The sequence below is a fragment of the Octopus sinensis genome, linkage group LG6 (genome assembly GCF_006345805.1).
Source record: "Octopus sinensis linkage group LG6, ASM634580v1, whole genome shotgun sequence".
NCBI classification, from domain to species: Eukaryota; Metazoa; Mollusca; class Cephalopoda; order Octopoda; family Octopodidae; genus Octopus; species Octopus sinensis.
In genome coordinates, this window is record NC_043002.1 from 58,420,779 (window position 1) to 58,447,800 (window position 27,022).

General features: G+C 35.6%; 1 protein-coding gene across 6 annotated transcripts in view; it reads right to left on the reverse strand.

Moving 5' to 3' along the window:
* LOC115212788 (LLGL scribble cell polarity complex component 2) overlaps positions 1 to 27,022 on the reverse strand; it is a 160,070-nt gene that overhangs the window by 43,759 nt on the left and 89,289 nt on the right. For 2 of the 6 annotated variants that reach the window (XM_029781479.2, XM_029781483.2), the window contains exons 17-23: positions 25,880 to 25,906; positions 12,821 to 13,014; positions 9,654 to 9,937; positions 8,101 to 8,206; positions 4,719 to 4,839; positions 3,549 to 3,794; positions 639 to 800 (exon numbers count right to left, since the gene is read on the reverse strand). In XM_029781479.2, coding sequence (XP_029637339.1) covers positions 639 to 800; positions 3,549 to 3,794; positions 4,719 to 4,839; positions 8,101 to 8,206; positions 9,654 to 9,937; positions 12,821 to 13,014; positions 25,880 to 25,906 — 1,140 coding nt within the window. The remainder of the gene's footprint in view (positions 1 to 638; positions 801 to 3,548; positions 3,795 to 4,718; positions 4,840 to 8,100; positions 8,207 to 9,653; positions 9,938 to 12,820; positions 13,015 to 25,879; positions 25,907 to 27,022) is intronic. The other 4 variants (XM_029781482.2, XM_029781484.2, XM_029781480.2 and 1 more) reach the window with 3 other exon arrangements.

The window sequence follows — 27,022 nt, forward strand, 5'->3', positions numbered from 1 at the left end:
AAAGAACACTCTCAGAACAACATAACTAGATTTTCTGTCTACAATCCTAATTTGAATATATATTTTTTATTACAAAAAGTAGAACAGGTGAGTTACTTAGGTCTTAATGATTTTATAAAACATTGTTTAGGAATCATCCAGGTCAATTGTGTTGATAAGATTGAATCTACCGAAGGTATATTGTTGTAATTCCAAATGAAACGCAGTAAAACTATGAAAATAGGGTGAAACTGGAGTGCATAAAAGAAAGTGTGCAGGTGAATATTAGATACAAAAATAAATAAATGAATAGATTTCCGATTGATAAATAAGGCTCAACTAGCAGGGGTGGAAAACAAATCATGTATTTGAAGAATCATTTTAAACTAGTAAAATTCCTACTGTCTTTTTCTTTTGTCATAAACAAATGTGTGATATTGAATTAGTAGATAAAGTGAGTAAAAGCAGAACTGGAAAAACAGCTGAAAACAGAGAGAGGTTAATTAAATGCATTTAACTGACAGCCAGTAAGTTGAGTAATTAGTCAAGCTAAGATAGATTAGAACCAATGCTATTTGTGAGCAGTAAAAGAACTGAGAAGAAAATGCTGCATGCTGCTTTTTCAGCCAAGCATTGGCCATGGCTAACAAAATACTTACGCTACATCTATGATACTATCTTGAGAGATATCACCAGTGGTGGTGGTGGTGGTGTCAGCCCGTGAATCATTGTGTTGGGTTTCCTCAATCAATCCCTCGATATTTTCAGCCACATCATTATTTGTCCCGGTGCCTTCCGGTCCTTCTGCTTCTCCCTCTCTGCTGGAAAACATGGCGATAGAGAGGCATCGAGACCCAATAACCCAATGAATTGATGGCCCTTAGGCAGTGCTATAATTGTAAGTCTTTAAATTTGTCACTTTATATTAAATTAAGCCACCTAATCAACCAATGAAATTAATCAAACACTGTACTTTTTCTCCTTTTATCATTTTTTTTCTTTTTACAATAATTTAAGTTTCACTTTTATGCCTTCAATATTTCAGACACTTTAATGAAGGATTAACAGCTAATTACTATAAAGTAGTGCATGAAAATACACTGAACAGGAATTCTATTTCAAGGAATTTAACATCAAAATGAAGGAAATTCTTCAGCCAGTTCTTAACTGTGTTGGTAAAAACAAGCCACAGAATGAGGATTTTAAATTCTTTTTTACTGTACAGTATGAAAACCACTTCCATCACCTTGTTCAAAAATTAAGCAAATATTAATGGCAATTTCACAAAATTTATGGAACTTTTGGATTTCAGAAGGTCTCGTTTTCCTATCTTACAGTATGACCTTGATTGCTGAAAAATATTACACTATTTACTTTCTCCTCTTTCAATGATACCACAGATATACTGGGTCCTGTCCTTCAGACCAGCACCTGCCTCCTCTACAAAACAGAAACTATTTGGGTGGAGAAGATAAACTTCAATTATTGTAATTCATCATTTATGTATTCTTCAGATGCCATTAAATTACGATAAAGAAAAAAAGAGGAATGGGGAGTGGACAAGCTCCTGTAATACTCTTTAAGAGGATAGGAAATAGTTGGAAAAGTTCTAGAAGCATTAGTGATTGATTTGTTAAGAAGCATAGTTCCCTTAATCTTTATGGTCAAGTGCAGAGAAAGGCTATATATATATATATACATACATACATACACATATATATATATATATATATATATGCATAATAACAACACCAAAAGGAGAGAAGGGAATACCAGGCAATCTCTAAGATGTAATATCCCCATACAGAGAAAGGAACAAAGCTTCACATACAAACATAATAGAATATATATATATATATAATACCTACAGAGTAATGAGAACTGGACAAAATCTATACTAAATGAAATGACAAAAACCATGCAATTTCTTCCACAATATTAAAAACTACAAAATAGTTATATAAAGAATAAAATTATAAATTACATCCGTAATTTTAAAAGAGTTGAAGCTAATTGTTGTAGTTAGGGTTATAGTTTGGCTTATTAGTGACATTGAAACAACAGTTTACAATAGAAACATGCAGTTATAACAACAGGTTTATATAGTTACTATGGAAAAAAAAAAGAAAAAATATTCAACATTTTTACTTTTGTTAAATTTAAATGGATATCACATGGCACCATCTCACAAACTGGAGTGAAATTTGAAAATTTACCATTTAACTGAATTTGATGTGACATCAATTTAAAATCCAAGTCAAAGAGACAGAAACACAGAGAGAGAGAGAAAGAATGATTCACTGAAAATTAACCCTTTCATGAACAGACTGATTTAAAATATGAATAGTATTTTGAACAGTAATGCTGTAAAAATTCAACAGTATAGGCACAAGAGTGGCTGTGTCGTAAGACGTTTGCTTCCCAACTTCATGATTTTGGGTTCAGTTCCACTCTATGGTACTTTGGGCAAGTGTCTTCTACCATAGCCTCAGGTCAATCAAAGCCTCGTAAGTGGGTTTGGTACACATAGACTGAAAGAAGATTGTTGCACCTGTGAGAGTGTGTGTGTGTGTGTGTGTGCGTGTGTGTATGCACATGCGCATCTTTGTGTTTGCCTGCCACCACCACTTGACAACTAGTTCTGGTGTGCTGCTAACATCCTCGGAACTTAGCAGTTCAAGCACCAGGCTTCAAAAGAACAATTACTGGGGTTGATTCGTTTGGCTAAAATCCTTCAAGGCTGTGCCCCAGCATGGTCGCAGTCTAATGACTGAAACGAGTTAAAGGTAATAAACCAAGTTACTACTATCATTATAAACAAACCACATCAATTAGTGCTATGAATGGAAGTATTAGTGTTCAGGGTTTCTAATCATGAAAGGGTTAGTAGCAAACAAGAGATGACAAATTACAACACGTTGGATGCCAAAGAAACAGATATTTCTTCAGAGATGAAAGAAAAAGACCCCACTAAATGAGAATTGGCTCTGAATGAGGAGTTTCTGGCCGAATGTACTCACGTGAAATACCGTTCCAAATAAAATCCCAGAACAATTTGATAGAATTGCAAACCCACAGAAAACCCCTATGATTCTTTTAATTTGTTGAAAATGAAAAATTAGCACATGCAGCCAAAATTAATTTCTTTAGAGATATAAAGCTCTAAACCTGATAATATTTGTAAAAAATTTAATGTATCCATTAAGTTAATTTAACCCTTTGCCTGTCTTGTGTATCACATGTGGTACACATGACATATTTTCATGGCATCCATGCATCATGTAGGATACACATTCCCAATTTTTGCTGACTACCAGAGTAACTTGGGACTTATAAAAAGAAAGCTTTATATTACTCACAATGTAAGAGACAAAGAGAAACTAAAAGTCTGAAAACAAGCAAGGACATTTAGGACAAATTGGTCAAAATGCTTTGGACAGGCAAAGGGTTAAAAAAAAGGAAAAATAGAAACCTTAAATAGTATTAAATTAATGAAAAGTGGATTTAAATAAACACTCATGCTCCCACTAACAATTTTAGGGGAACATTGAGCAGCAAACAGATCTTACAGTTCATTAGCAGGGTTCTCTGTGGATGGGGCATTCACTTGTTCTGAAGGTTCTGCAGGCTGTTGTTCTGTTTCTGGCAAAGCTTCAGGCTCAGCAACTGGTTCAGGTCGCATTCCCTCTGCCAATTCTATGGTGCAGTTTGGTTGTGTGACATAACGTTTTGATAACGATGTTCGGCAAAACTCAGACGAACAGATCAAATGGAACCCTTGACCATTCTTTGTGAAAATAAAAGATGAAATGCCACTGGAAAAGAAAAAAAAAAAGAAAAAGACAACAGGTAAGTAACCAAAATGGAAAACACAGGGTTATTGTTTTTAACATACACTTTTCCATGCTTTCATGGATCGGATGGAATTCATAAAGGCAGATTTTCTACAACCAGATGCCTTTCCTGATGCCAAACCTCACCTGCTTCCAAGAAAAGTAATATTTCTTCATAGTCAGAGACGTTTATGCAGAATATTGGAAATGGATGACACTGCTTATATAACAGTGACAATCATTTACAACTGTCAGATGATGTCAGCACAAGAAGACACAGACCAACACTCACATATATACACAAACGTGTATACATGCATGCATATATACATACACACACACACACCATGCAGCTGTTTTAATTAAATACTGCTATGTCTCAATCATGTATACCAGATTTTTATTATATACATAACTGGCTAAAACATATTTAAAATAAAAAGCATAAAAGAATTTCATTTACATTTCATACTTTATGCTCAACAACCGTTTCACAAAGACAGACACACCACCAAATGTATGATTACATAATTGTCATACAATTAATGTAATTTAAATTAAGTTAAACCAGTAACAGTTTTCTGATTAACACAACAATACTGACAATTTAGGTATATACAGTTTTTAAATCAATTTAAATTAATCATGTACACAATTATGTAATTATATATTTGGTGATGCTTGTCTTAATGAAACAGCTGTTGAGCAAAAGAGTGCACTGTGAGATTAATGTTTTTCTTTTACACACACAAACATACACACACACACCAGACTCCATTCACCTTTAAATAAATTGTAAATGACCAATAAATAATGCTTTTCTTGAATTTGATAATGTAGGAATTGTTGAACTAATGTTGATTCACATACTGAAAGAAATCATAAAAAATGAAGACTATAACTTACTTTAGGTCCTCTTTCTTAATGGAATTTTCTGCCAGCTGTAACCGAAGACTTGGTAGAGTGTAGATTCTTAATTCTCCAAGATTGGTCAAGCAAGCTATATCAAATTCACTGTAATTTTCATCTAAAACAAGGGAAAACAAAATGCATAATGCTGACATGCCATACACTACATGCTACAATCAAGGATATGTGCTTACGGGCATTACAATTTTGCCATACTTCTTTGGAGTAATGTTACCCAACAGGGTGCACAGCTCAGAGATGAAAGAGTGTCTTTGCGTCTCCACATTGAGAGGTCACAACTCCAATACTATTGATGTGATTGGAATATTGCTGAAAAGAATCATAAGATGGACTCTTCAAGTCAAGCTAAGCCAACCACAGGGGGAAACCTAAGGGTAGACCAGGATCAAGAGGGTTGGATAATATCCATAACCTCAGTTGGTCATGCTTGGGAATGTAACTGGAAATTGTAATGGCAGGTACTTCTTACAAGACTCTATGGAGGAGGTGTGTGAGGATTTTCCTTCCATGACCATCCAAGAAATAGTGGACAGAGAAAATGGAGGGATGGTCAAAAAGAACCAATGGCGCTGTTTCTTTTACATAGCTAAAAAAGCAAGAAATTCAGAGACAAAGTGAAGATGAAATCACAGAGTATTCATTACCTTTGCAAAGTAAATTTGCAACATAAACAGACAATAACTGAAGGTTGTATTCCAGATAGAACTATCTTTCTCTTCTAATTAATTATCTTTTTCTTCCAATTAATTATCTTTCTCTTCCAATTAATTATCTTTCTCTTCCAATTAATTATCTTTCTCTTCCAATTAATTTTAGACAGCTGCAGGTCTCCCTGATGCTAAACATTTGGCTGTGAGGTTAGAATAAACCAGTACAGCAAAAGTATGCTAGGCACAAGGCCTGAAATTGTTGGGGGAGGAGGCTAGTTGATTAGATTGACCTCCAGTGTGTAACAGGTACTTAATTTATTGACCCCAAAAGGATGGAAGGCAAAGTTGACCTCGACAGAATTTGAACTCAGAACATGAAGACAGACAAAATACCACTAAGAATGTTGCTTGGCGTGCTAATGTTTCTGCCAGCTCACCACCTTAAAAGTGAGATAATAATAATAAAATATACTTTGCACATGAGATGAATACAACTGGAGATGGAAACAGAATTATACATGCATTATTTTCCCTTCAAGATTTTACCTCAATAATTCATTTAAATACTTCCATGCTACAGGTAATTATTGTTTTTAACTCCACAACATCATCATTGTTTAACCTGTAATGAGTCATTAATGTAAGTTGGAAGGAATGTCTCCTTTATGTAACATGTTCGTGTTGTAACATGATGTATGTAGAAAGTATTGTCAGAAGGCAGTGCATTTATAACAAAGCAAACTTTATTTAATTCAATGAGTGCTGCTAAGTAGTAACAAAGATAAGTGTCCAACTGCAGACAAGTATTGAGAGTTGAGGCCTTTATGTGTATGTAAGGTATGTATGTGAATCAGAGAAGCTGAAATAACTTATGTAGGCATGAATGAGAAGCTAGAAGTGGTAAGTTGGTCTGTGTTAGATGGGACAAGAAAGAATTATTCACGGTATCAGTTGCGTTGAGGGAACTGGACTGTAAAATGTGTCCACAATGCTAAGTTGATGCAAGAAACTAGGAGCTGTTCATGATGAAGAAAATTCTGAGTTGGTTGTCCCCGCATCCTTCCACTAACCAAATTGAAAATGGCGCACAACATCTAGCTCCAATTGGCTGAAGTGACTACAGCACAACTGTGCTAATGCGTGGCCACCAAATATGGGTTCCCAGGTGACTACAAACCCTATCATGCCATGTTCTTGGTACAGTGGGAATAGCCTAAATGACATCTCAACTAGATTCCCATTAAAATGGTAATGAACAATACATGTAAAATACTCAAAATAGACAGCCAATCATATTGCAGCTTTGTAGTCAATGTGTTTAACCCTTTCGTTACTGTATTTATTTTGAGATGCTCTGTGTTTCTTTCAGTTACTTTAAATATAACAAAGAATTTAGTAAAATTACTTAGTTATCATTAAGCTAGTGTTGGGAACATAAATTGTGACTAAAGTTTAGTGGAAGATTTTAATTCAAAACTCATGAAAACAAGACATTTGTACACAGAGCCAAAGCCGGTTTCAGCCGGGTTGGTAACGAAAGGGTTAAGACTCATTGTTAATTGTATCCACAACAGCTGCTTTTTACTTTTGCTTTTAATTAAAAGAAAACATGGATTTTTTTTTTGCAATGAAATGAATGTGTATGGAACCCTGCACTTCGTCTGGTAAACGAGAAAGGCTTAGACTCGTTACAGTTCAGGAAATTATTGATGATATTTATTCTTTGGATGAAGAGTTTACTGTTATGCAAACCATCAAACTGAGAGGAGTAAAATAGAGATTTGGGTGAATAAATGAAGAAGTTGAAAGGAGGTAGGCCTATTATTGTTATTCTCCTGAATTGTTTTGTGATTCTGTCCATTAAGTTTGCCTGCAATCGTTACTCTTGAGTGCATCTGCAACTATTTATTTTATTTTTGTTGCTCAGGATCCCAGGTTAGACAGGAGGCCCAGGTGTGAGAGGGTTAATGTCTTTTCCATGCTGGTATAGGCTGGATAGTTTGAGAGGATGTGGTAGGTCTGAAGATTGCATCATGCTCCTACGCCTGCTTTGGTATGGTTTCTATGGCTGGATGCCCTTCCTGACACCAACCACTTTACAGAGTGTACAATGTGCTTTTTATAATGCACCAGCACTAGCAGGGTCGCCGTGTAGTCTGCAAAACTAAAAACTCTTTCAAGTAAGTGGGACTACAGCTTTACGTTAGAAGAGGAGGGTTTAAACTATGACAGAAGTGGGGAAGAGAAGAACATGTTAGTAGTGTAGAGAAGATGCATATTATCAACATTATTTAATGTCCATTTTCCATACTGGCATGGGTTGGACAGCTTGGAGCTGGTAATCTTCAGTTTTGGCATGGTTTCTATGGCTGGATGCCCTTCCTAATGCGAACCACTTGTCTATTCACACATGATAGAAAAGAGAGATAGTCAGAATGACCAAAGTGGAGCTGGAAAGAGAAAAATAGTGATGATGACGTGTCAGGATGGACCTTAAGAACAGACAACTCCATTATAATTCTACAGCCAGTGTGAGAAATAAAAGAAGACAGTTACAATGGCAACTGTAGCTGGTAATGGCAATAGTAATAATGATGATAATATAGGTCACATCTCAATTTATCACTGTGGTGGGGTGGGGGTAGTGGTAATAACTATAAGTATGGAAGGTGATAGTGATGATGAAATTTTATTGAGAAGTTACTTACCACTACGACTCCTGAAGTTGACAAAAGACACTTTCCGAACCATTGATCCATCTATGACTGTAAGTTTGCGCTTGCACACTGGTTTTAGATTAGGAAGGGAAAATACCTGTGGATGGCAAAACAGAGAATGGAAAAAAAAAACTGTACTAAATGTAAAGACCATTTCATAAACAATAAAAAAAAATTCATCAAAGGGATACAATTCCTATTTTAAACCAGTCAAAGTATTCTATGTAGAGCCGGACACAATTGGTGGAATAAAAACCTCAAATGATATGAATAACATGTCAAATGGTATAAAAATTCAAATGGCATAACTTAAACCCAAAATGGTATGAATAAAACCATAAATGCCAGGAACTTCTAAATGGTTACTTATAAATAGCAAGATTCATCAACTGGAGAATATTGATTTCAAAATGATACAATTGGGATTATGGCTTTCCACAAATTTGAGAGACATTGTTACAAGTAATCCAAACAGGCATTTTTAGAGATTAGATACCATTTCTACAAGCAATCCATTCATTCATTTGTCAAAGAGATATTGGAACCTATGTTAACCATCAGGGTACACGGACAGGATGCCAAAAGCACTCTTGCTGAAGGACAAGAAGCCGAACAGACATAAAGCTGAATGAACAAGATGCCAAAAAGACATGTGAAAATTAAAATATATGATAACCATTTTATTCCTCAATATGACCATTTGACAGGCTAAAATGGCCATTAAATTGTGTCCGAGTGGCTTTATGTCCATTCAGCTTCTTGTCATTCAGCAAAAGTGCACCTGACATCCTGTCCCTGCACAACCCTAAACTGAGCCTTAAGGTGTGACGAGACACATGAAGGTAACAAGACTGGCAGCAACAGTAGTTGCTGAATCTGCAGTTTTTGCACCAAATGTCACCATTTTTGACTCCAGCTTTTTACCTTTCTGAGATCAATAAAATAAGCACAACAATATACTACTGGTATAATTAATTTGATTACGTGCTTTTTGGAATAACGTTGCAACTAAAATTAGAAGCCATTATTACAATTATACTATGTAACAATTACACAAAGGAGAGGCTTTACCATGTCAGCTTTTCAGACCAGCCTAGGCTGATTGACAGAGAAAAATAGGCGAGATTAATTCAGCTAATCTAAACATAATTTACACATTTATCTATCCTAAAATATACGCACCAAATAACCTCATGTAGTTTTTAGTTCGTAATTTCGACTCTTTTGATACCAACTTGCCTAACACCACTCACTCATTCTATGATACAAACTTCGGGTTTTTTAGTGGTCAACATTAAAAACCTACCAAAATTTTTCATGTCAATTTGTGTTCTAAACTCCAGCTTATTATTATTATTATTATTAGTAGTAGTAGTAGTAGTAGTAGTAGTAGTAGCAGTAGTAGTAGTAGTATTTCACTAAATTCTTCGTTATTTTCAAAATTAATCAAAAGAAAAGGCAGTGTATTTCAACAGAAATCTGCCAACAAAATGTGTTTTAAACCCGTTTTAAGGGCATGAAATTTCAGCCAAGAATTCACCCACCTTGAACTGTTCTTCTGAACAAACAACTAGTTGGTGTTCCCCACTCATATCGGCAGCCTTGGCACGTTCGTGTAACACTTCAAGTGGCTCTGGTAGCACACGAGCCCTTTTGTCGATAACAGCCATAGAAATGACAGGAGCTCTATGGCGTAGTTTTATTTCTTTAGCAAGGAATGAACTAACAGATTCAGAGGCACGTTTGTCACTTGGTGGTATTGTTATTGTGTAGATATATACGTATCCAGCATTGGTACCTACCCACAGTGTAGGTTGATGAGATGTATCTGCAAAAAAAAAAGAAAAGAAAAAATTTAATTTTTGGTCAATGTCATCATTTACAGTTCCATATTTAAGAGATGAGGAATTATGAACATTATTTACATTAGATGGATATTTATCCTCATCTTGTTTGTTGATAACACGTTTCGGCTGATATACCCTCCAGCCTTCATCAGGTGTCTTGGGGAAATTTCAAATCTGGATTCTCATTCCTAAGGTATTTTTTGATGATATTATTATTATTTTTGTTCATAAATAACACGGAATCTTGGGATTAGTAGCCCGCGTTCTTAACCATTGCGCCAGATACCCATGGGAACGCCACCGCCACCACCACCACCACCACCACCAACGAAAAATACCTTAGGAATGAGAATCCAGGGTCAAAATTTCCCCAAGACACCTGATGAAGGCTAGAGGGTATATCAGCTGAAACATTGTGTTAACAACAAACAAGATGAGGACAAATATCCATCAAATGTAAATAATGAACATCATCTTTTGTCGTCATCATCAACATCTGTAGAGGTACATGGATTAGTGTATTCAGCTTACAATCATTAGGTTGCAAGTTCAGTTCCTAGTGATGTGTTATGTCCTTGAGCAGACACTATGTTGTGCCAGTACATTCGACTAGCAAAATATGAGCTGTACCAGTAGTTTGATGTGAGTGAAATCCCCTAACCACTAAGCCATGAATCTTCACAAAAAAACATGCAATTTTCCTGTCAATATATCCACATTTAATATACAAGTATATTTCACAATCAAATCTACAAACTAGCTAATAAATTAAAAAATAAAATTTTAAAAAATATATCAACACTTATTAGATAATAACAGTTTAATTAAATACATATTCAAATTTGTAAATAAGTCGCTAATTCACAAAAAAGATGAAACTCAAAACATCAATATTCTTTGGAAAACTCTGAATGGCGTTTGCGGCAAATTTGTCAAGTGCTAAATATTCCCTTCCTTTATCAAACATATCTCTCTCCCTCACACACACACACACACGATAGGTTTCTTTCCATTTCCATTTTTGAAATCCACTCACAAGGCTTTGGTTGGGCACTTGGCAAAGGTGTTGTACAGTGGGACCGAACCCAAAAGCAGATGGTTGGGAAGCAAGCTTCTAAACTTCACAGCCATGTCTGTGCCTATACAAAGCCACACCTAAACGCTGTGCATCATTTTTTGTCCACTTTCCATGCTGGCATGAGTCAGAGACAATGTCACAATCCGACTCAGTACTTAATCAGTGTTACTGCCCTCCCAGACAGGTCAGAAGACCATGTCTTGACATACATTTCCTTTTAGACTGGGCTTCTAAAAAGGGATGCCCTTCCTATCATCAACCACCTTACAGATTGTACCGAGTGTATTTTATCATGACATCAGCACTAGACAAATAATCAGATCTTCAACAAAAATAAAGGCTCTTATCTCTGCTTGTTTGCCAACCACTTCACAAAGTGCATTGCAAGCATTTTAGCCTGGCACCAACACTAAAGAGGGTGGCTTGTCTTCAAAAAGACTAAAGAGTCCTTCAGACCATACATTGTCTGTACTCATTTATTAACCACTTTACAGAGTGCACTGGGTATGTTTCATTAGGGCACCAGCAATGATAAGATTATCTTGTTCCTTGTAAGAGTAAAGAGACTTTTTATCATCATCATCTAATGCCCATTCTCCATGCTGGCATGGGTTGGACAGTTTGACAAGAACTGGCAAACTGAAGGGATATGCAGAGTTCTACTGTTTGTTTTAGCATGGTTTCTGTGACAGGATGACCTTCTTAATGCCAACCACTTTACAGAGTGCACTGGGTGCTTTTTACATGGCACCAGCTCCAGTGGGGCCACCAAATAACTTGCAAGACAAGAGAGATTCCTTCTGACTGGAAGGATTCATATTCAAGGCAGTGGCTTTGTGCTAGTTAATGAGAGATTGAAAAAATAATAGAGGGATAGAGGTAGGTATTTTGCTGTAGAAGAGATAGAAGGACACCCAAGTTGGAGAAGGGAGGAGACTTAGAGTGGGAGAGATGGTGGTGGGTGCATGTCATGACGTACCCTCAAGGCACAGAGGGCAGTTGCTTTAAATTTTGAAACAGAAATTCTGCAAGAGTTGATAAAATAAATATCAACTACAGACTGGATCCAATTCTATCACAACTACACAGTCCTTGCTGGCAGGAATTGCCATAGTGCCCATCATCATCATCTAAATGCCCACTTTTCCATGCTTGTATATGTTACATGGAGTTTACTGATGCAGATTCTCTATGGCCTGATGATCTTCCTGTAGCCAACCCTCACCTGTTCCTCAACAGTTTCCAAGTGAAAGCAGTATTGCCCCAAGGCCAGACATGTTTTTGAATGCCACTCATTTATATCAATCATGAAATGTCAGACATGGAGACACAAATATACACACACACACATATATATATATATACACATATATATTACAGGCTTCTTTCTGCTTCCACCTATAACATTCACTCACAAAGCTTTTGCCAGCCCAGGGCTATAGTAGAAGATACTTTGGGAAAGGTACCACATAGTAGGACTGAACCCAAAACCATAAGGTTGGGAAGCAAACTTCTTAACCACAGAGCCACATCTATTCACAAAAGAGAAATGTATTACCTAAAACCTGAGTAAGAAAGGAGATTCTCTTCAAAATGGGAAGACATTCCAAATTCTTCAAACCTTCACCACTTAAATATAGAATCACCAATGCGAAACAAGATTCTCAAGACTGGCCTATCTTCCACTTCCAAAGTCTTTTCTCTTGTAAAATCCTTCTCAATCAACCCAAAATATTTTTCTATGACAAAGGAGATTCGGATAAAATAATATAAGGAAGTTACTTACTGTTGATTGCAAAAGTATCAGCGAAATACAAGAATCTCACTATGGAGGCCATGGAATCATCCAAACTCCGGGCTTCTACTTGCCTCTCCATTGGTTTTAGTTCTGGAGATGATGACAAAGGAGATGCACTAGCAGAAGCACCTTCAGCTGGCGCTGTGCCTTCAGTAGAGACTGCTTCTCCACCTTCAATCTCACTACAACAAAAAAATTAGTAAAACAAAAATTACAAATTAAACCAAATACAAACAACAACAAAAAAACAAAGACAGGCATCTTTCATCTTTTAAACTTTAAGTGATTTGTGTTTTTAATTTAGTGATTATGCAAATGAACATTAACGATATAAATCAGTGGTGCTCAACTAGGGTCCACATGACCCTAAGGGATCCTTATACAATCTGGTTAGAATTTATGCACAGTAAATTGTTTATTCTTCTACAATTTCTTTTATTCTTTCACTTGTTTCACTCATTTGACTGTGGCCATGCTGGAGCACAACCTTTAGTCAAACAAACTGAACCCAGGAATTATTCTTTGTAAGCCTAGTACTTATTCCATCAGTCTCTTTTGCCAAACTGCTAAGTTACGGTGGGGGGCTAAACACGCCAAAATGGGGGGGGGGACAAATACACACACAAATATACATATATATTTATATACGACGGGCTTCTTTCAGTTTATGTCTACCAAATCTACTCACAAGGCTTTGGTGGGTCCTGGGTTAGCGTTAGGGTTAGAACCATGTAGTTGGGAAGCAAGCTTCTTACCACACAACCATGCGGCACTTACACAAAATATTTTAACCTTTTCTTTGTTTTTTTTTTAATACAATTCCTAAAAAAATTTAATTATACAAAATATATTAGGATTTTTGTTTTTTAATGGCTATGAGGGTCTCCAGTAGAGTAAAATAGGTGTCAAAAGGGTCCTGCTTCACAACAAACATGGTTCTGCTGGGTTCAGTCCCACTGCGTGGCACCTTAGGCAAGTGTCTTCTACTATAGCCTCAGGCTGACCATAGCCTTGTAAGTGGATCTGATAAACGGAAACTGAAGGAAGCCCTTTGTATATATGTGTGTATGGGCATTTGTGTGTTTGACACCCACCCACCCCAAACATCACTTGTCAACTGATGCTGGTGTGTTTACATCCCCATAACTTAGCAGTTTGGCAAAAGAAACCGGTAGAAGAAGTACTACGCTTACAAAGAATAAGTCCTGGGGTCAATTTGCTAAACTAAAGGCGACGCTCCAGCATGACCGCAGTCAAATGACTGAAACAAATAACAGAATAGATATTTCTTAACCTTTTCAAAACACCAAACAAACTCATTACCGAATTTTCTCTGAAGTCAAGAATTTACCATTTTTTTGCCTTCTCAAACATTTATCATGTGTTTAACCTTCACACAAGAAATACAAATGCACACCTTCTGTAATTCTAAACATTGTATGACTATATTCAGAGGTGGGCAGGGATGGAATTTTTTTCTCTCACCTACCCAACAGAGTTGAATTAAATACTGAATGTGTGCAAGCCAATGAGAAAGCCTCAACTCGACCTGCTAAGAAGTAGCAGCCAAACCACCATCAAATCACACACCGTTGTCTTCAATAAGTAAACACACATCAAATAATGTAGTCCAAGACATTTAAAAATAGAAATGGATGGTTACAACTGGATAAGATTTTGATCATAGGTCTGCTCAATTAAGGTTGACCCGGGGGTTAAATAACAATAACAAAACTACAAAATGCTAGGCTTCGCAAAAGGATAAGCCATTAAAGAACCCTTCATCTCTGATTAAACAACCCTTGGTATATTCATTTATAGACCTTTGAAATTATCTGCTTTGTTCCTGGTCATCTTTACTATGATGTAATGAGCTTGTTGTTGAGTAGCATTCAGGAGTGACATGGCTTGCCAAAAAAGGTGAGAGAGCAGAGATATAAGTCAGGTAAAGAAAGACAGCAAATGAAAGCCAAAACAACATGCACAGCCCACAGAATTAACCCTTTTGATACCAACCCAGCCGAAACTGTCTCTGGCTCTGTACTACAAATGGCTTGCTTTCAAAAATTCTGAATTAAAATCTTCCACCAAACTTTAGTCACAATTTATGTTCCAAACACTAGCTGAATGATAAAGTTATTTTACTAAATTCTTTGTTGTATTTAAAATTAACTGAAAGAAACACAGAGCATCTCAAAAGAAATATGGTAACAAAAGGGTTAAACACAAAAAGACATAGAAGAGTCATAAAGAGGAACAGGTGTACAGGTACATCAGGGGAAGTATGGAATTTTTGAAGAATGCAGAAACCTGACAGCTAACAATACATGCTAGAGGTCTATTCCATGCTTCAACAATTTTGAGCATGAAAAAATGTTCTTGAAAGTCATGGGTGTTGTGTTGTTCTTTGATTATATTATAAGCAAGTCCACAAATGGTAACCATAGCACATTCTGCCTCATGCACAACACACAAGACGGCCGAAATGTGTCTGACGTTCTTATCAGTCAATGCTGGGATGATCTTCACATTGTTCTGGTAACATGTCTTTGAAGATAATTTCTCTCCAACAAAAACCACAGCATCTTGCCTTTCAATGGTGTATATACATTAAGTAAGATAGACAGATGGCAATTTTCATTTACAATTGCAGAGTGGAAGGTGCATAAGCCATTTAAGAACACACAAAAACTGTTAGATTCACTTCAGCATTTAAATTTAGTTTGTCACAATATAATTTTGTCGCTTTGTGATCATGACCTGTTCACTGACAAAATTCCATCCATAGATGCAGCACAGAATTTTGTCAGTGAACCGGTTGCAGTCTCAAAGCGATGAAAATATGTTGACAAACTAAATTTAAATGCTGAAGTGAATCTAACGGGTTTTTTTTTGTGTTTCTTAAATGGCTCATACACACCTTCCATGCCACAATCGTTTTTGCTTCAGCACACAATCTTAGATCAGGTCACTTGCTATGCAAGTACATCTTTGTAATCTTCATTTAATACCACTTCAATTACATATACTGAGTGTTTAGTCAGCTACACTAACTTTCCACAATATCAGTGAATGAATGATTTACTGTTTCCTATATATCGGAGGGGCCAGATTTCATCTAGGCATGTGACAGCCAGGTATACATCATTGACAAGACTCAAGATATGTAGGTTCAACATTTTCCTTACTTTGAATCAAAGAGAATCACAGCAAATTTTAACAAACTATAGCAAAACTAAATACACAAAAGAAGAGAAAGAATTGTAATAGTTTGCTAAAAGAAGGAATTAGACACCACTTTGTGCCAATGAACATATAACGAGCATTCAATGAATGATATTGATCACTGATCACCTGCCAATTAACCCTTTTGATAGTAACTTGTCCAAAACTACCTCTGCTTCTTTGATACAAATTTCCTGTTTTAAACAGAGCAAAATTAAAAATTTTCCATAGAAATTTCATGTCCCAAACACCAGCAGAGTAAAGACAAAGTCAGTGCTGTTTGAAAGTAATCTAAATTAAAATCTATAAAATTTCTATGTCAATCTATGTTCCAGACATTAGCGCAATACTGACAAAGCTATTTTACTAAAGGCTTCACTTTTTTCTAAATGTTTTGACACAAAGTCAGAATATTTCAACAGAAATATAAAAATCAAAGAATTAACCCTTTTGGTAACAACCTGTCCAAAACAACTCGTGGTTCTTTGATAAAGTTTTCAATTTAAATTGATCTAAATTAAAATTACCTAAAAAAAAAAAAAAATCCATATTGATTTATGTTCTCAACATTAGGTTAATAATGACAAAGTTAATTTACTAAATTCTTCATTAAAAAAAAAAAAAATAAATTGAAAGAGTGTATTTCACAAATAATATGGGAACAAAAGAAAGAAAAACTAGTCTAAGACATCTAGTCATCAGCTGCTACTAATGAAGCAGAAGAGGACGATATCAGGAAAAGCTGACAGAGGGACCCCATCAAACATCAGATTGAGAAGAAAAGAAAACAAGAGACAAACTGATAATTATTTGGATGAAAGAGTGGACATCACAATTTTTTTAATTCCTCAATAAAATGATAAACACTGCACTTTATTCTCAAATAAATTCTTTAAAAGACACTGCTGACATGAATCTCCAAAGAAAAATTGATTAGTAAATGAAACAACAAAGAGCATGTGTTTGAATCATTAACACACGCATGCATATAATATATATATATATATATATATATATATATATATACACACACACAACACACACATATATATATATATATATATATAATATATATATATATATATATATATATATATATATATATACACACACACATATATGTACACATTCATGCATATATAAAATTATAAGGGTGTTGAATAATTACAATACCAGTCTGCTAGAAATAGACCCCAAATGGTCTATTTCTAGCAGACTGGTGTTGTAATCATTCAACATCCCTGTTATAATTTTAATACAAATTAACTATTATGGTATTTTAGTATGCTGGCCACTGACAAATCATTAAATAAGGACTTTATCCTAATTACATATATATATATATATAAAAATAAATATAGGGATGGTATTATTAAATACTGTCACAAGTGGCAAGCGAATTATCAGCCATACAGGCAAATTAATAAAACAGATACATACAATATTAGATATGTACATATATACACAAGGGTACTACATGAGCACCTACATCGCTAAAAATAGAAGTCAAAAATACTTCTGTACCACCGAATAGTCACAAATCAATGTAGCAGATTTGTGACTATTCGATGCTGCAGAAGTAATTTTGACTTTTATTTTTAGCGATGTAGGTGCTCGTGTAGTGCCCTTGTGTATATATGTACATTATATATATATGTACATTATATATATATATATGTACATTATATATATATATATATACATTATATATATATATATATATATGTACATTATATATATACACATATATATATATATACACATATATATATATATTTGAAAAAATTAATAGAGATGGTGTGAAAACAGCTACTTGAAGCTCAAAACTCATATCAGAGTAACCCACTTGTAAACATTATTAAGATTAAGATAAAAATTATCCCCCCCACCACCACCACCCAAAAAAGGCCATCTCTACTCATTTTTTACAAATATATATAATACTGTACCAAGAACTTTCTTTTTATTATTCTACTACTACTACTACTACACACAATAGATAACAATTTAAGATGTCCCCCCCACTCCAACCCACCACACTTAAAGCTAAGGCTCAAACATAAAACCACTGGATTACAACAACCAAACTCATCTTTTGACAGACACTACTACCACAACTGTTGTTGCTACTACTACTACTACTACTACATAACAGATCGAATAAAGCCCCTGATATCCAGAACTGACACACACACACACACACACACACACCTACACTGCTGAAAGGATTAAAAAGATTATTTGATTAGTCATCTGATTAAAATAAGTCGTTACAATAACCGGCTTTTAAGTAGATTCACAAAGATAAGAACAAACATTATTTCTTCTGCTAAATCTACCGTTGGCGTCAGCAAAACATGCTAAAGTTTAAAATGTTAACATTAATGGATTTCAAATGATATGCAATGTGGATATTAATTATCTACATAATCAATACTGTTAGTAACAGACTTAGTAAATTGGAATTGGTTCATTCTTTTATTCTTTTACTTGTTTCAGTCATAAGACTGTGGCCATGCTGGGGCACCAACTCGAAGAATTTTAGTCAAATGGATCAACTCCAATACTTATTCTTATTAAGCCTGGTACTTCACTCTGTAAAGTGGTTGGCATTAGGAAGGGCACCCAGCTATAGAAACCATACCAAAACAGACTGGAACATGGTGTGGCTCCAGGCCTTGCTAGCTCCTGTTAAACCATCCAACCCATACTAGCATGGAAAATGGACATTAAATGATGATAAATGAAGGGCTTCCTTCAGTTTCCGTCTACAAAATCCACTACAAGACTTTGGCCAGCCTGAGATTATAGAGGAAACCACTCACCCAAGGTGTCACATAGTGGCTGGGAAGCAAGCGTCTAACAAGAAAGCCACAAATAAGACAACCAGAAGTAATCATAAATTTCTCCTGTTACTACAGCAGGAGTGTTTGAATTGATTCTACAATTTGTTTTAACTAACACCAGTCATTTCTTCAGACTAAATACATCACTGTATGGACCAGGCTATTGGATGTTGTTATACACCAATAGCCACAGTGCATTTGCTCGCATTGTTGTAACTTTCAGACGATGCCACCCCACTGGCTAGGTGGGCAGGAGACCATCACAGGGTAACCCATTTTCAGCTGTGTGCAACATAAAATGTTTTGCCCAAGAACACAATGCACTGCCCGATCCTAGAATTGAAACCATAATCTTGCACTTGGGATTGTAAAACTAACCACTAAGCCATGCGCCTTCACCTGGTTGTATACGGATTTGCAGGGTAAATATACGCTGGTGACATGTAAAAAGCACGTCTGGAACATTTATCCCCCTCCATGGACAATAACCCATCCCCAAGGACAGCAGATGATGATTTAAAACTTCTTAATTTATTGGAGGGGGTAATTAACCAAGTAGGGTAATCATCCTAGGAAGTAGTTGTCGTCAGGGGGAACTGTCCAATGAGGAGAGTGTAATTGTCCTAGGGATGTAATTGTCCTGAGACGGTAAAAAGTACCCAATACACTCTGTAAAGTGCAAGGGCATCCAGCTGTAGAAACCATGTCACAATAGACAATCAGAGTCTGGACAGCTCCCCAGCTGGCCAAGCTCCTGTCCAACACATGTCAGCATGGAAGATGGACATTAAACAATGATGATGATGATGAGAATTGTGTGGCTATCACAGAAAGCTCCTGTAGAGGACTTGGCTAATCCAATACAGAAGAGTACAATACAAAGTACCAAGCAGCTGAAATGCAGGAGATCCGACCAATGAAATGATTTCATGAGGAGTATATAAAAAGTCAGGGGTTATGAGAGGTGGGCCGATGACAATACCGCCTGAATGGCACTTGTGCCAGTGACATGTAAAAACCAAAGCACCATTCAAGTGTAATTGTTGACAGTGCTGCCTGACTGGCTCCTGTGCCAGTGGCACATAAAAAGCACCATTTGAGTGTAGTCGATGCCAGCTGACTGGTCCCATGCCGGTGGCACGTAAAACGCATCCACTACACTCTTGGAGTGGTTGGTGTTAGGAAGGGCATCCAGCTGTAGAAACCTTGCCAGATCGGATTGGAGCTTCAGACAGCCTTCTGACTCACCAGCCCTCAGTCAGGCTGTCCAAGGCATGGAAAGCGGACGTTAAACGACAATGATGATGATGGTGTGTGTGTGTATATATATATATATATATAATATATATATATATATATATATATAAAGGCGGTGAACTGGCAGAAATGTTAGCACGCCAAGCAAAATGCGTAGCCGTATTTCGTCTGCCATTACGTTCTGAGTTTAAATTCCGCCGAGGTCGACTTTGCCTTTCATCCTTTCGGGGTCAATTAAATAAGTACCAGTTACGCACTGAGGTCGATATAATCGACTTAATCCGTTTGTCTGTCCTTGTTTGTCCTCTCTGTATTTAGCCCCTTGTGGGTAGTAAAGAAATATGTGTATATATACATATATATATCACACATATATATAACCATTTGTCATCACTGGGATTAAGGCCATTTGGCATACTTCTTCATGTAGTAATAATTTCAGTGTAAAATAAATTATATTTACATGTCTGCACTAATATGCATCCTATATATTATATAATACAAATTGAAGGCTGTGAATTGTCTGTAATCCCAAGGATGAAAAGTGGTTAAATATATTCACTTCTCATACCTTCTGATATTCATGGTGTATGTATGTATATAACATGTAAATAAACAAGAGGATAATGAACTCTGTAACATGTAAATAAACAAACAAGAGGATAATGAACTCAAAACAAAACAGAACAATTTTTTTTGACCTATGTACATCAAAGGCAAATTTTTGAAATTAAAATTGGGATTAATTTTTCTTCGAGTCTAATCAATTATAACCAATTAACATGGCAATTAGGTTTGTTTCTAGTTATTCTATTTTCAGTTTCAGCAAGAAGCTGTAGCTATGCTGTGAACACCACCATTAATGCTAATGTCTGTGCATTTTTAGCACATTTCCAAACCCTTTTTCCAGAATCAGTCCCGGTAAAGTAGGGACTTGGACTGAGATGCCCTTCTTTGTGTTTCTAGCCACAGTGTGGGTTCATCTGGTAAATCAGATGAAAGGTTATACTCAGAAGAATTTGGTAAAACACATGATACAATCGAAGTTATAACAATGACTTCAAATTTTGGCACGAGGCCTGCAATTTTGTAGGGGAGGGGCAGTCAAATTACATTGACCCTAGTACTCGATTGGTACTTAATTGACCCCAAATGGATGAAAGGCAAAGTCAATCTCAGAAGAATTTGAACAAAGAACACTAAGACAGACAAAATGGCACTAAGCATTTTGTCCAGAATGCCAACCATTCTGCCAGCATCCCACCTTAAGAACAACAACAACAACAAAAATGTGTAACATTACATATGGAGTGCAGGCTCTCAAAATGGCTACATTTCATAACACCAATTAAATATTAAAACTAAACATACAATGTTCTCATTTCTTCAACAAAAGATCCACCCCCGCACAACTCCACAGATTATTATCATCCTTTTTTATATTTATCTTGTCGATCCAACAGTGTTCGCTCCTGTATTAAACATGTGAAAGCTGATGAAGCACTGCAATTATTATGCTGATGCATAGAAACACAGAGTCCTGACAGTAAATGTGTCATTTCCTATATGTAAATGTAGAACGATAAAATGAGTGCTCAAGCCTGCATTGGTGGATAAATAATGTCTTTATTTGTGAATTGTTAAGATACTTGTATATTTTCCTACACTTCTTAACATGAAACCAATGGTCGCCTTAATTCACAAATAAAGAATATATACATATATATACATATCTATCTGTATATATATATACGTGTGTATATAGGAGGAGAGTTCACGAAAAAAACAAAAGACGAAGACAGGTGGTGTACAAAACAAACAGATGTATTAGTATAACACTCAGGAATTGAAAAAGTTATTTACGTTTCGAGCCTACGCTCTTCTACAGAAAGGAACACAAAGAAACAAAGAAAGGAAAAACTGTGTGTAGTGGCTACCGATCTATCATGGCAACTGTATATGTGTATATAGATATATGTATATATATATATCTATATGTATATATGTATATATATCTATATACATATACATATCTATATACATAAATCTATATATATACATATATATATAGCTGGAATTTACAAAAAACAAAAACAAAACAAAAGACAAAGGCAGGTGTGTAAACAACAAACAGATGTATTAGTTTAACGCTCGGGAAGTGAGAAAGTTAAGTTTCGAGCTTATGCTCTTCAACAGAAGGGAACACAGAAATAAGCTGAGAGACAAATATATATATATATATATATATATATATATATATATATAAATAGGATGGGAGCACTCCGTCAGTTACGACGACAAGAGTCCCAGCTAATACGATCAATGGAACAGCTTGCTCATGAAATTAACGTGCAAGTGGCTGAGCACTCCACAGACACGTGTACCCATATTGTAGTTCTCAGGGAGATTCAGCATGACACAGTGTGACAAGGCTGGCCCTTTGAAATACAGTTACTACTCATTTTTGCCAGCTGAGTGGACTGGAGCTACGTGAAATAAAGTGTCTTGCTGAAGGATACGGCACCGATCATTAGCAGAGTGCCCTAACCACTAAGCCACGTGTTTTCACATACACATATACATACATATACACACACAAACGTCTAACCCAAGCCAGCATGAAAGAATAGACATACGACAAACAAACGATTATGGCTAAAACTGTGCTAGGTTTCATAATAGAAATACCACAAGTCAGTTGCTGATCTATTGCCATAGACTGCATTAATGTGTACAGGGAAAATGGTGTAAGAAATGAACATTATCGCTGTGTCTTCTTTGTCTATTTCGTTTGGTGAAGCTGGAATATAAAATGTCTACCCGACCCTGTTCAATATTTGCACTCATTACAGAACATCTTAGAATTCTATAGTTGTGAGGTGAGGAAATTATAATTATGTAAACCATTTATGTTGGTCTGATTGGTGCTCACCTCATCTTGATTCTTGCTTTTAGATATTTTGGCTGTTGTGTGCGCCAACCTTCTTCAGGTGTCCAATACAACTGAATTCAACACAAGAACTCTGAGGAAGGCTGGAGCATGCAATAGAATCGATGCCAGTCAGACTAACATAAACTGTAGACATAATACAGAACATCTTCTGTATGTGCGTGAAATACAGCAAGACATGCATGCATGCACACATACACACAGATATACAAGGTATCCATAAAACATCTTTACAAATCTTACACTTCCAGACATTAAATTGTAAAGGCAACTTATGGACACCCTGTATGTGTGTGTGTGTGTGTATATATACATATATATATATATATATATATATATATATATATACACACACATACACACATCTACATGCATAAACACATACACACACACATCTACATGCATAAACACACACACACACGCACTCGTTTACATATGCAAAAATACATAGGCACACACGTTATCGAAGCTAAGCTAATCCTTTTACGAGTTATTGACTTGTGAAAATTTCAAAGGAATGAAATTAAACAAAATTTTTTTTTTTAATTGTGAATCGTTGTGCACATTATTACACAGAAATAATTGGATAATCTTTCATCCAATCAAAGTAATATTACTACAACACAAAACTATTAGTGCTACTACTACTACTAATGCTACTACAACTACCATTGGTAAGTAACAAACCACACAGGGATTACATTAAATGCAATTAATTGAATTTATTTAAGGTACATCAAGAGAAACAATACTGCATCACTGGATATAATAGGGTGTGCTTGTTTAGAAAGCTTAATTAGTGATAATAATTAAACTACTTAAAAGAAAAAAAAACTATAACCTTTTTGATACCAACCTACCCCTGGTTATATGATATAAGCTTTCCGTTGTAAAATTATCTAAATTAAGACCTATTAAAATTTTGTATTGATTTATGTAACAAATACGTGATTAACTACAACAAAAGTTATTTTACTAAATAGATTTTTTTGTTATTTTCAAAATGTATTCAAATAAAGACAGTGAATTTCATCAGAAATATGGTAACAAACGGGTTAACCGTTTCGATACCAACTCTGTTTCTTTCATACAAATTTCCTCTTTTAACCCTTTAGTGTTTAACTAGCCATATCCAGCCAAAATATTCAAACTAGCCAAATGTTCAAACTACACCTATATTACAATGTCATTCTAAAAAGTAAAAACTGTATCATTGAAACCTTGATCTATGAGAAAAAGTGGGATTAATTCAAAAACAATGTGGATAAATAAGCAATACCTTTGACAGAGCAATCTGACTGCTGAAGGGTTAACTCTTTCGTTACCAACTTGGCTGAAACATCTCTGGCTCTAGTACAAATGTCTTGGTTTCCTAAGTTTTGAATTAAAATCTTTCCCCAAACCTTAGCCACAATATATGTTCCTAACACTAGCCTAATGATAACTAAATTATTTTACTAAATTCTATGTTATATCTAAAATAATTGAGAGAAAAATAGAGCATCTCAAAATAAATACAGTAATGAAAGGGTTAAACTTATCTAAACTAAAACCCTCCATCAAGGTTTTGTGTTAATTTAGGTTCCAAATACTACCTTAATTATGAAAAAGTTTCTTCACTAAATAAATTCTTCAAATATTTTCATAAATTCCTTAACTCAATGATTAAATTGTGTCTGGAAACTTTGGACATTTGCAGAAGAAATTTTGGTAACTAATCAATAAATTAAATGAAACAGAGTCATAACTGTGTCATTAAGAAGTTTGCTTCCCAATCACAATGGTTTGGGGCACAGTCTCATTGTGTGGCACCTTTGGGAAGGGCCTTTTGCTATAGTCTCTGGCCAGCCAAATTTGTGAGCGAATGTGGTAGATGGGAACTGAAAGAAATCCATTGTGTGTGTGACAAGGCTTTGGTTGGCCTGGTGCTATAGGAGAAAATACTTGCCCAAGGTACCACACACAGGGACTGAATCCAAAACCATCTGGTTGGGAAGCAACATCCATACCTATGCCTTTTACTCATAAAAAATGATAAGAATTATAAGAAACTGACTAATTCCAGGTATTTACAATGTCAACAGCAATGCACTTTTTTTTTTAATGTCTGCACAAAAGAATAAAATGGATACTAAATCTGGTGAGATCAATTTGAATCTTCTTGTATCCTTGGCAATCAACAGTAAAATTAAAAAGTTCTAAAAAAGTTTCAAGCCACATGTGGATATTATAACATGTATTAACATTTGATGATAAATTTGTAACCAAGTAACCAAAATTGGATGACCTCAACATTAAAGACAGAGAAGACCAAAATAACCCTCTCAACTGCATGCAATAAGAATAACAATAATAGTAATAAAACATAGTCTTTGGTCTAACCCAGGCATGGGCAACCTTTTTCATGAAGCAGGCCACATGAGACATGGCACATCAACATGTAGGTCACACTACTGAAAAAAATTTCAAGGTAAATATTTGTTAGGCATGCCATTAAGGAAGTCCCACCAGCTGAAGTCTGCTCCAGACTGGTTTAACCCATTCAAAGAATTATTTGAAATATTTTTATGTGTTTTTTTTAATTGGTATCTAAACATTAATATAGATCTAGTTGTAACATGGACATATTAACAGCATGCAACTAAAATAATAAAACAGGCATTTGAGTTTTTGGAGGGTCGGGTTGACAAGCAATTATAAATGAAGAATAAAAATTAAGGGAGTTTTTGAGTTAGTGAAGCTTGGTGGGAGAGGGAGAACTGTACATACCAATTCATTCGTTTATTTCGCCTGGCCCTGGAAAAATATTTTAGCATAATAAACATTGCAACAACAATAGCAGCAACAACACAGAAAGCCACATGTTCTCCCAACATGCTTTAGCACCATTTTAGGTCAAATATTCTTTTCTTTTTTTTTTCAAAAAAAGGAGCAAAGGGGGGAAAAAAAAGACAAAAAAAAACAGCAACAGCAAAAATGAATATAATAATAAAGACAAGATGCAACAGAAAGAAAAAAAATTTTTCAAAATTAAAAAGGAAATTAAATCACACTCAGACATGCCAGCATGGAACATGGATGTTAAATGATGATGATGATGATATCAGATACACAATAGAAAAAAAACCCATCTAACTTCAGACTGTCAAATTCTGAAAAATTAAATACTTTTCTTTTACTAATTAATTGGCAAACATTACAATCTGAACACATCCTAAGATGGGAATTAGAAAAAGAAAAAGCAACGTTTTCTCGATCAGATCTAAAACAACTATTCTGTAATTCTTACTACTTTTTCTTCTGTCCTCAGCTCTAACCATTGTCACCCTCCTTTCACATTCTTGTAAACTAATCATCTACCTGGTCAGCCATGATTTTTTTTTTCTTTTTTTGTCCCTATTCACTCTTTAGCCACATTCTTGTACTCTGATGGTGGTGTTTCCCTGACATCTCATCACCACGTCTCTTCTCTCTTTCTTGTTGGGTTAGCCATGCATCGCCTCTGTAGCAAAGCACTTGTTCCCATCCCTCTTTCATATCTCAGCCTCTCAGCATTTGGCACAAAGCCATCTTCTCTTCTTTTCCTCTGTGAAAAACCTTTCTCAGTCAAAGAGAGTCTTTTCTCTGTCTTGCAAATTACTTGGTGACCTCGCCAGAGCTGGGGTCACAACCCCCACCCCCGGTCCACACTCAGTAAAGTTGTTGCAGTCAGGAAGAGCATCCAGCAACAGCAGCACTACCGAGGCAGACATTGGAGCTTGGCACTGCCCTCTGGATCATCAGATCCTGTTGACCTATCCAACCTATGCCAGCATAGAAAAGGGGATGTTAAACAAGAATGATAATAACCGAGTCATTTATCCCAGTTGTTACTGATATCCTTTAAGTATGCTTATCTTCATACCAATATGT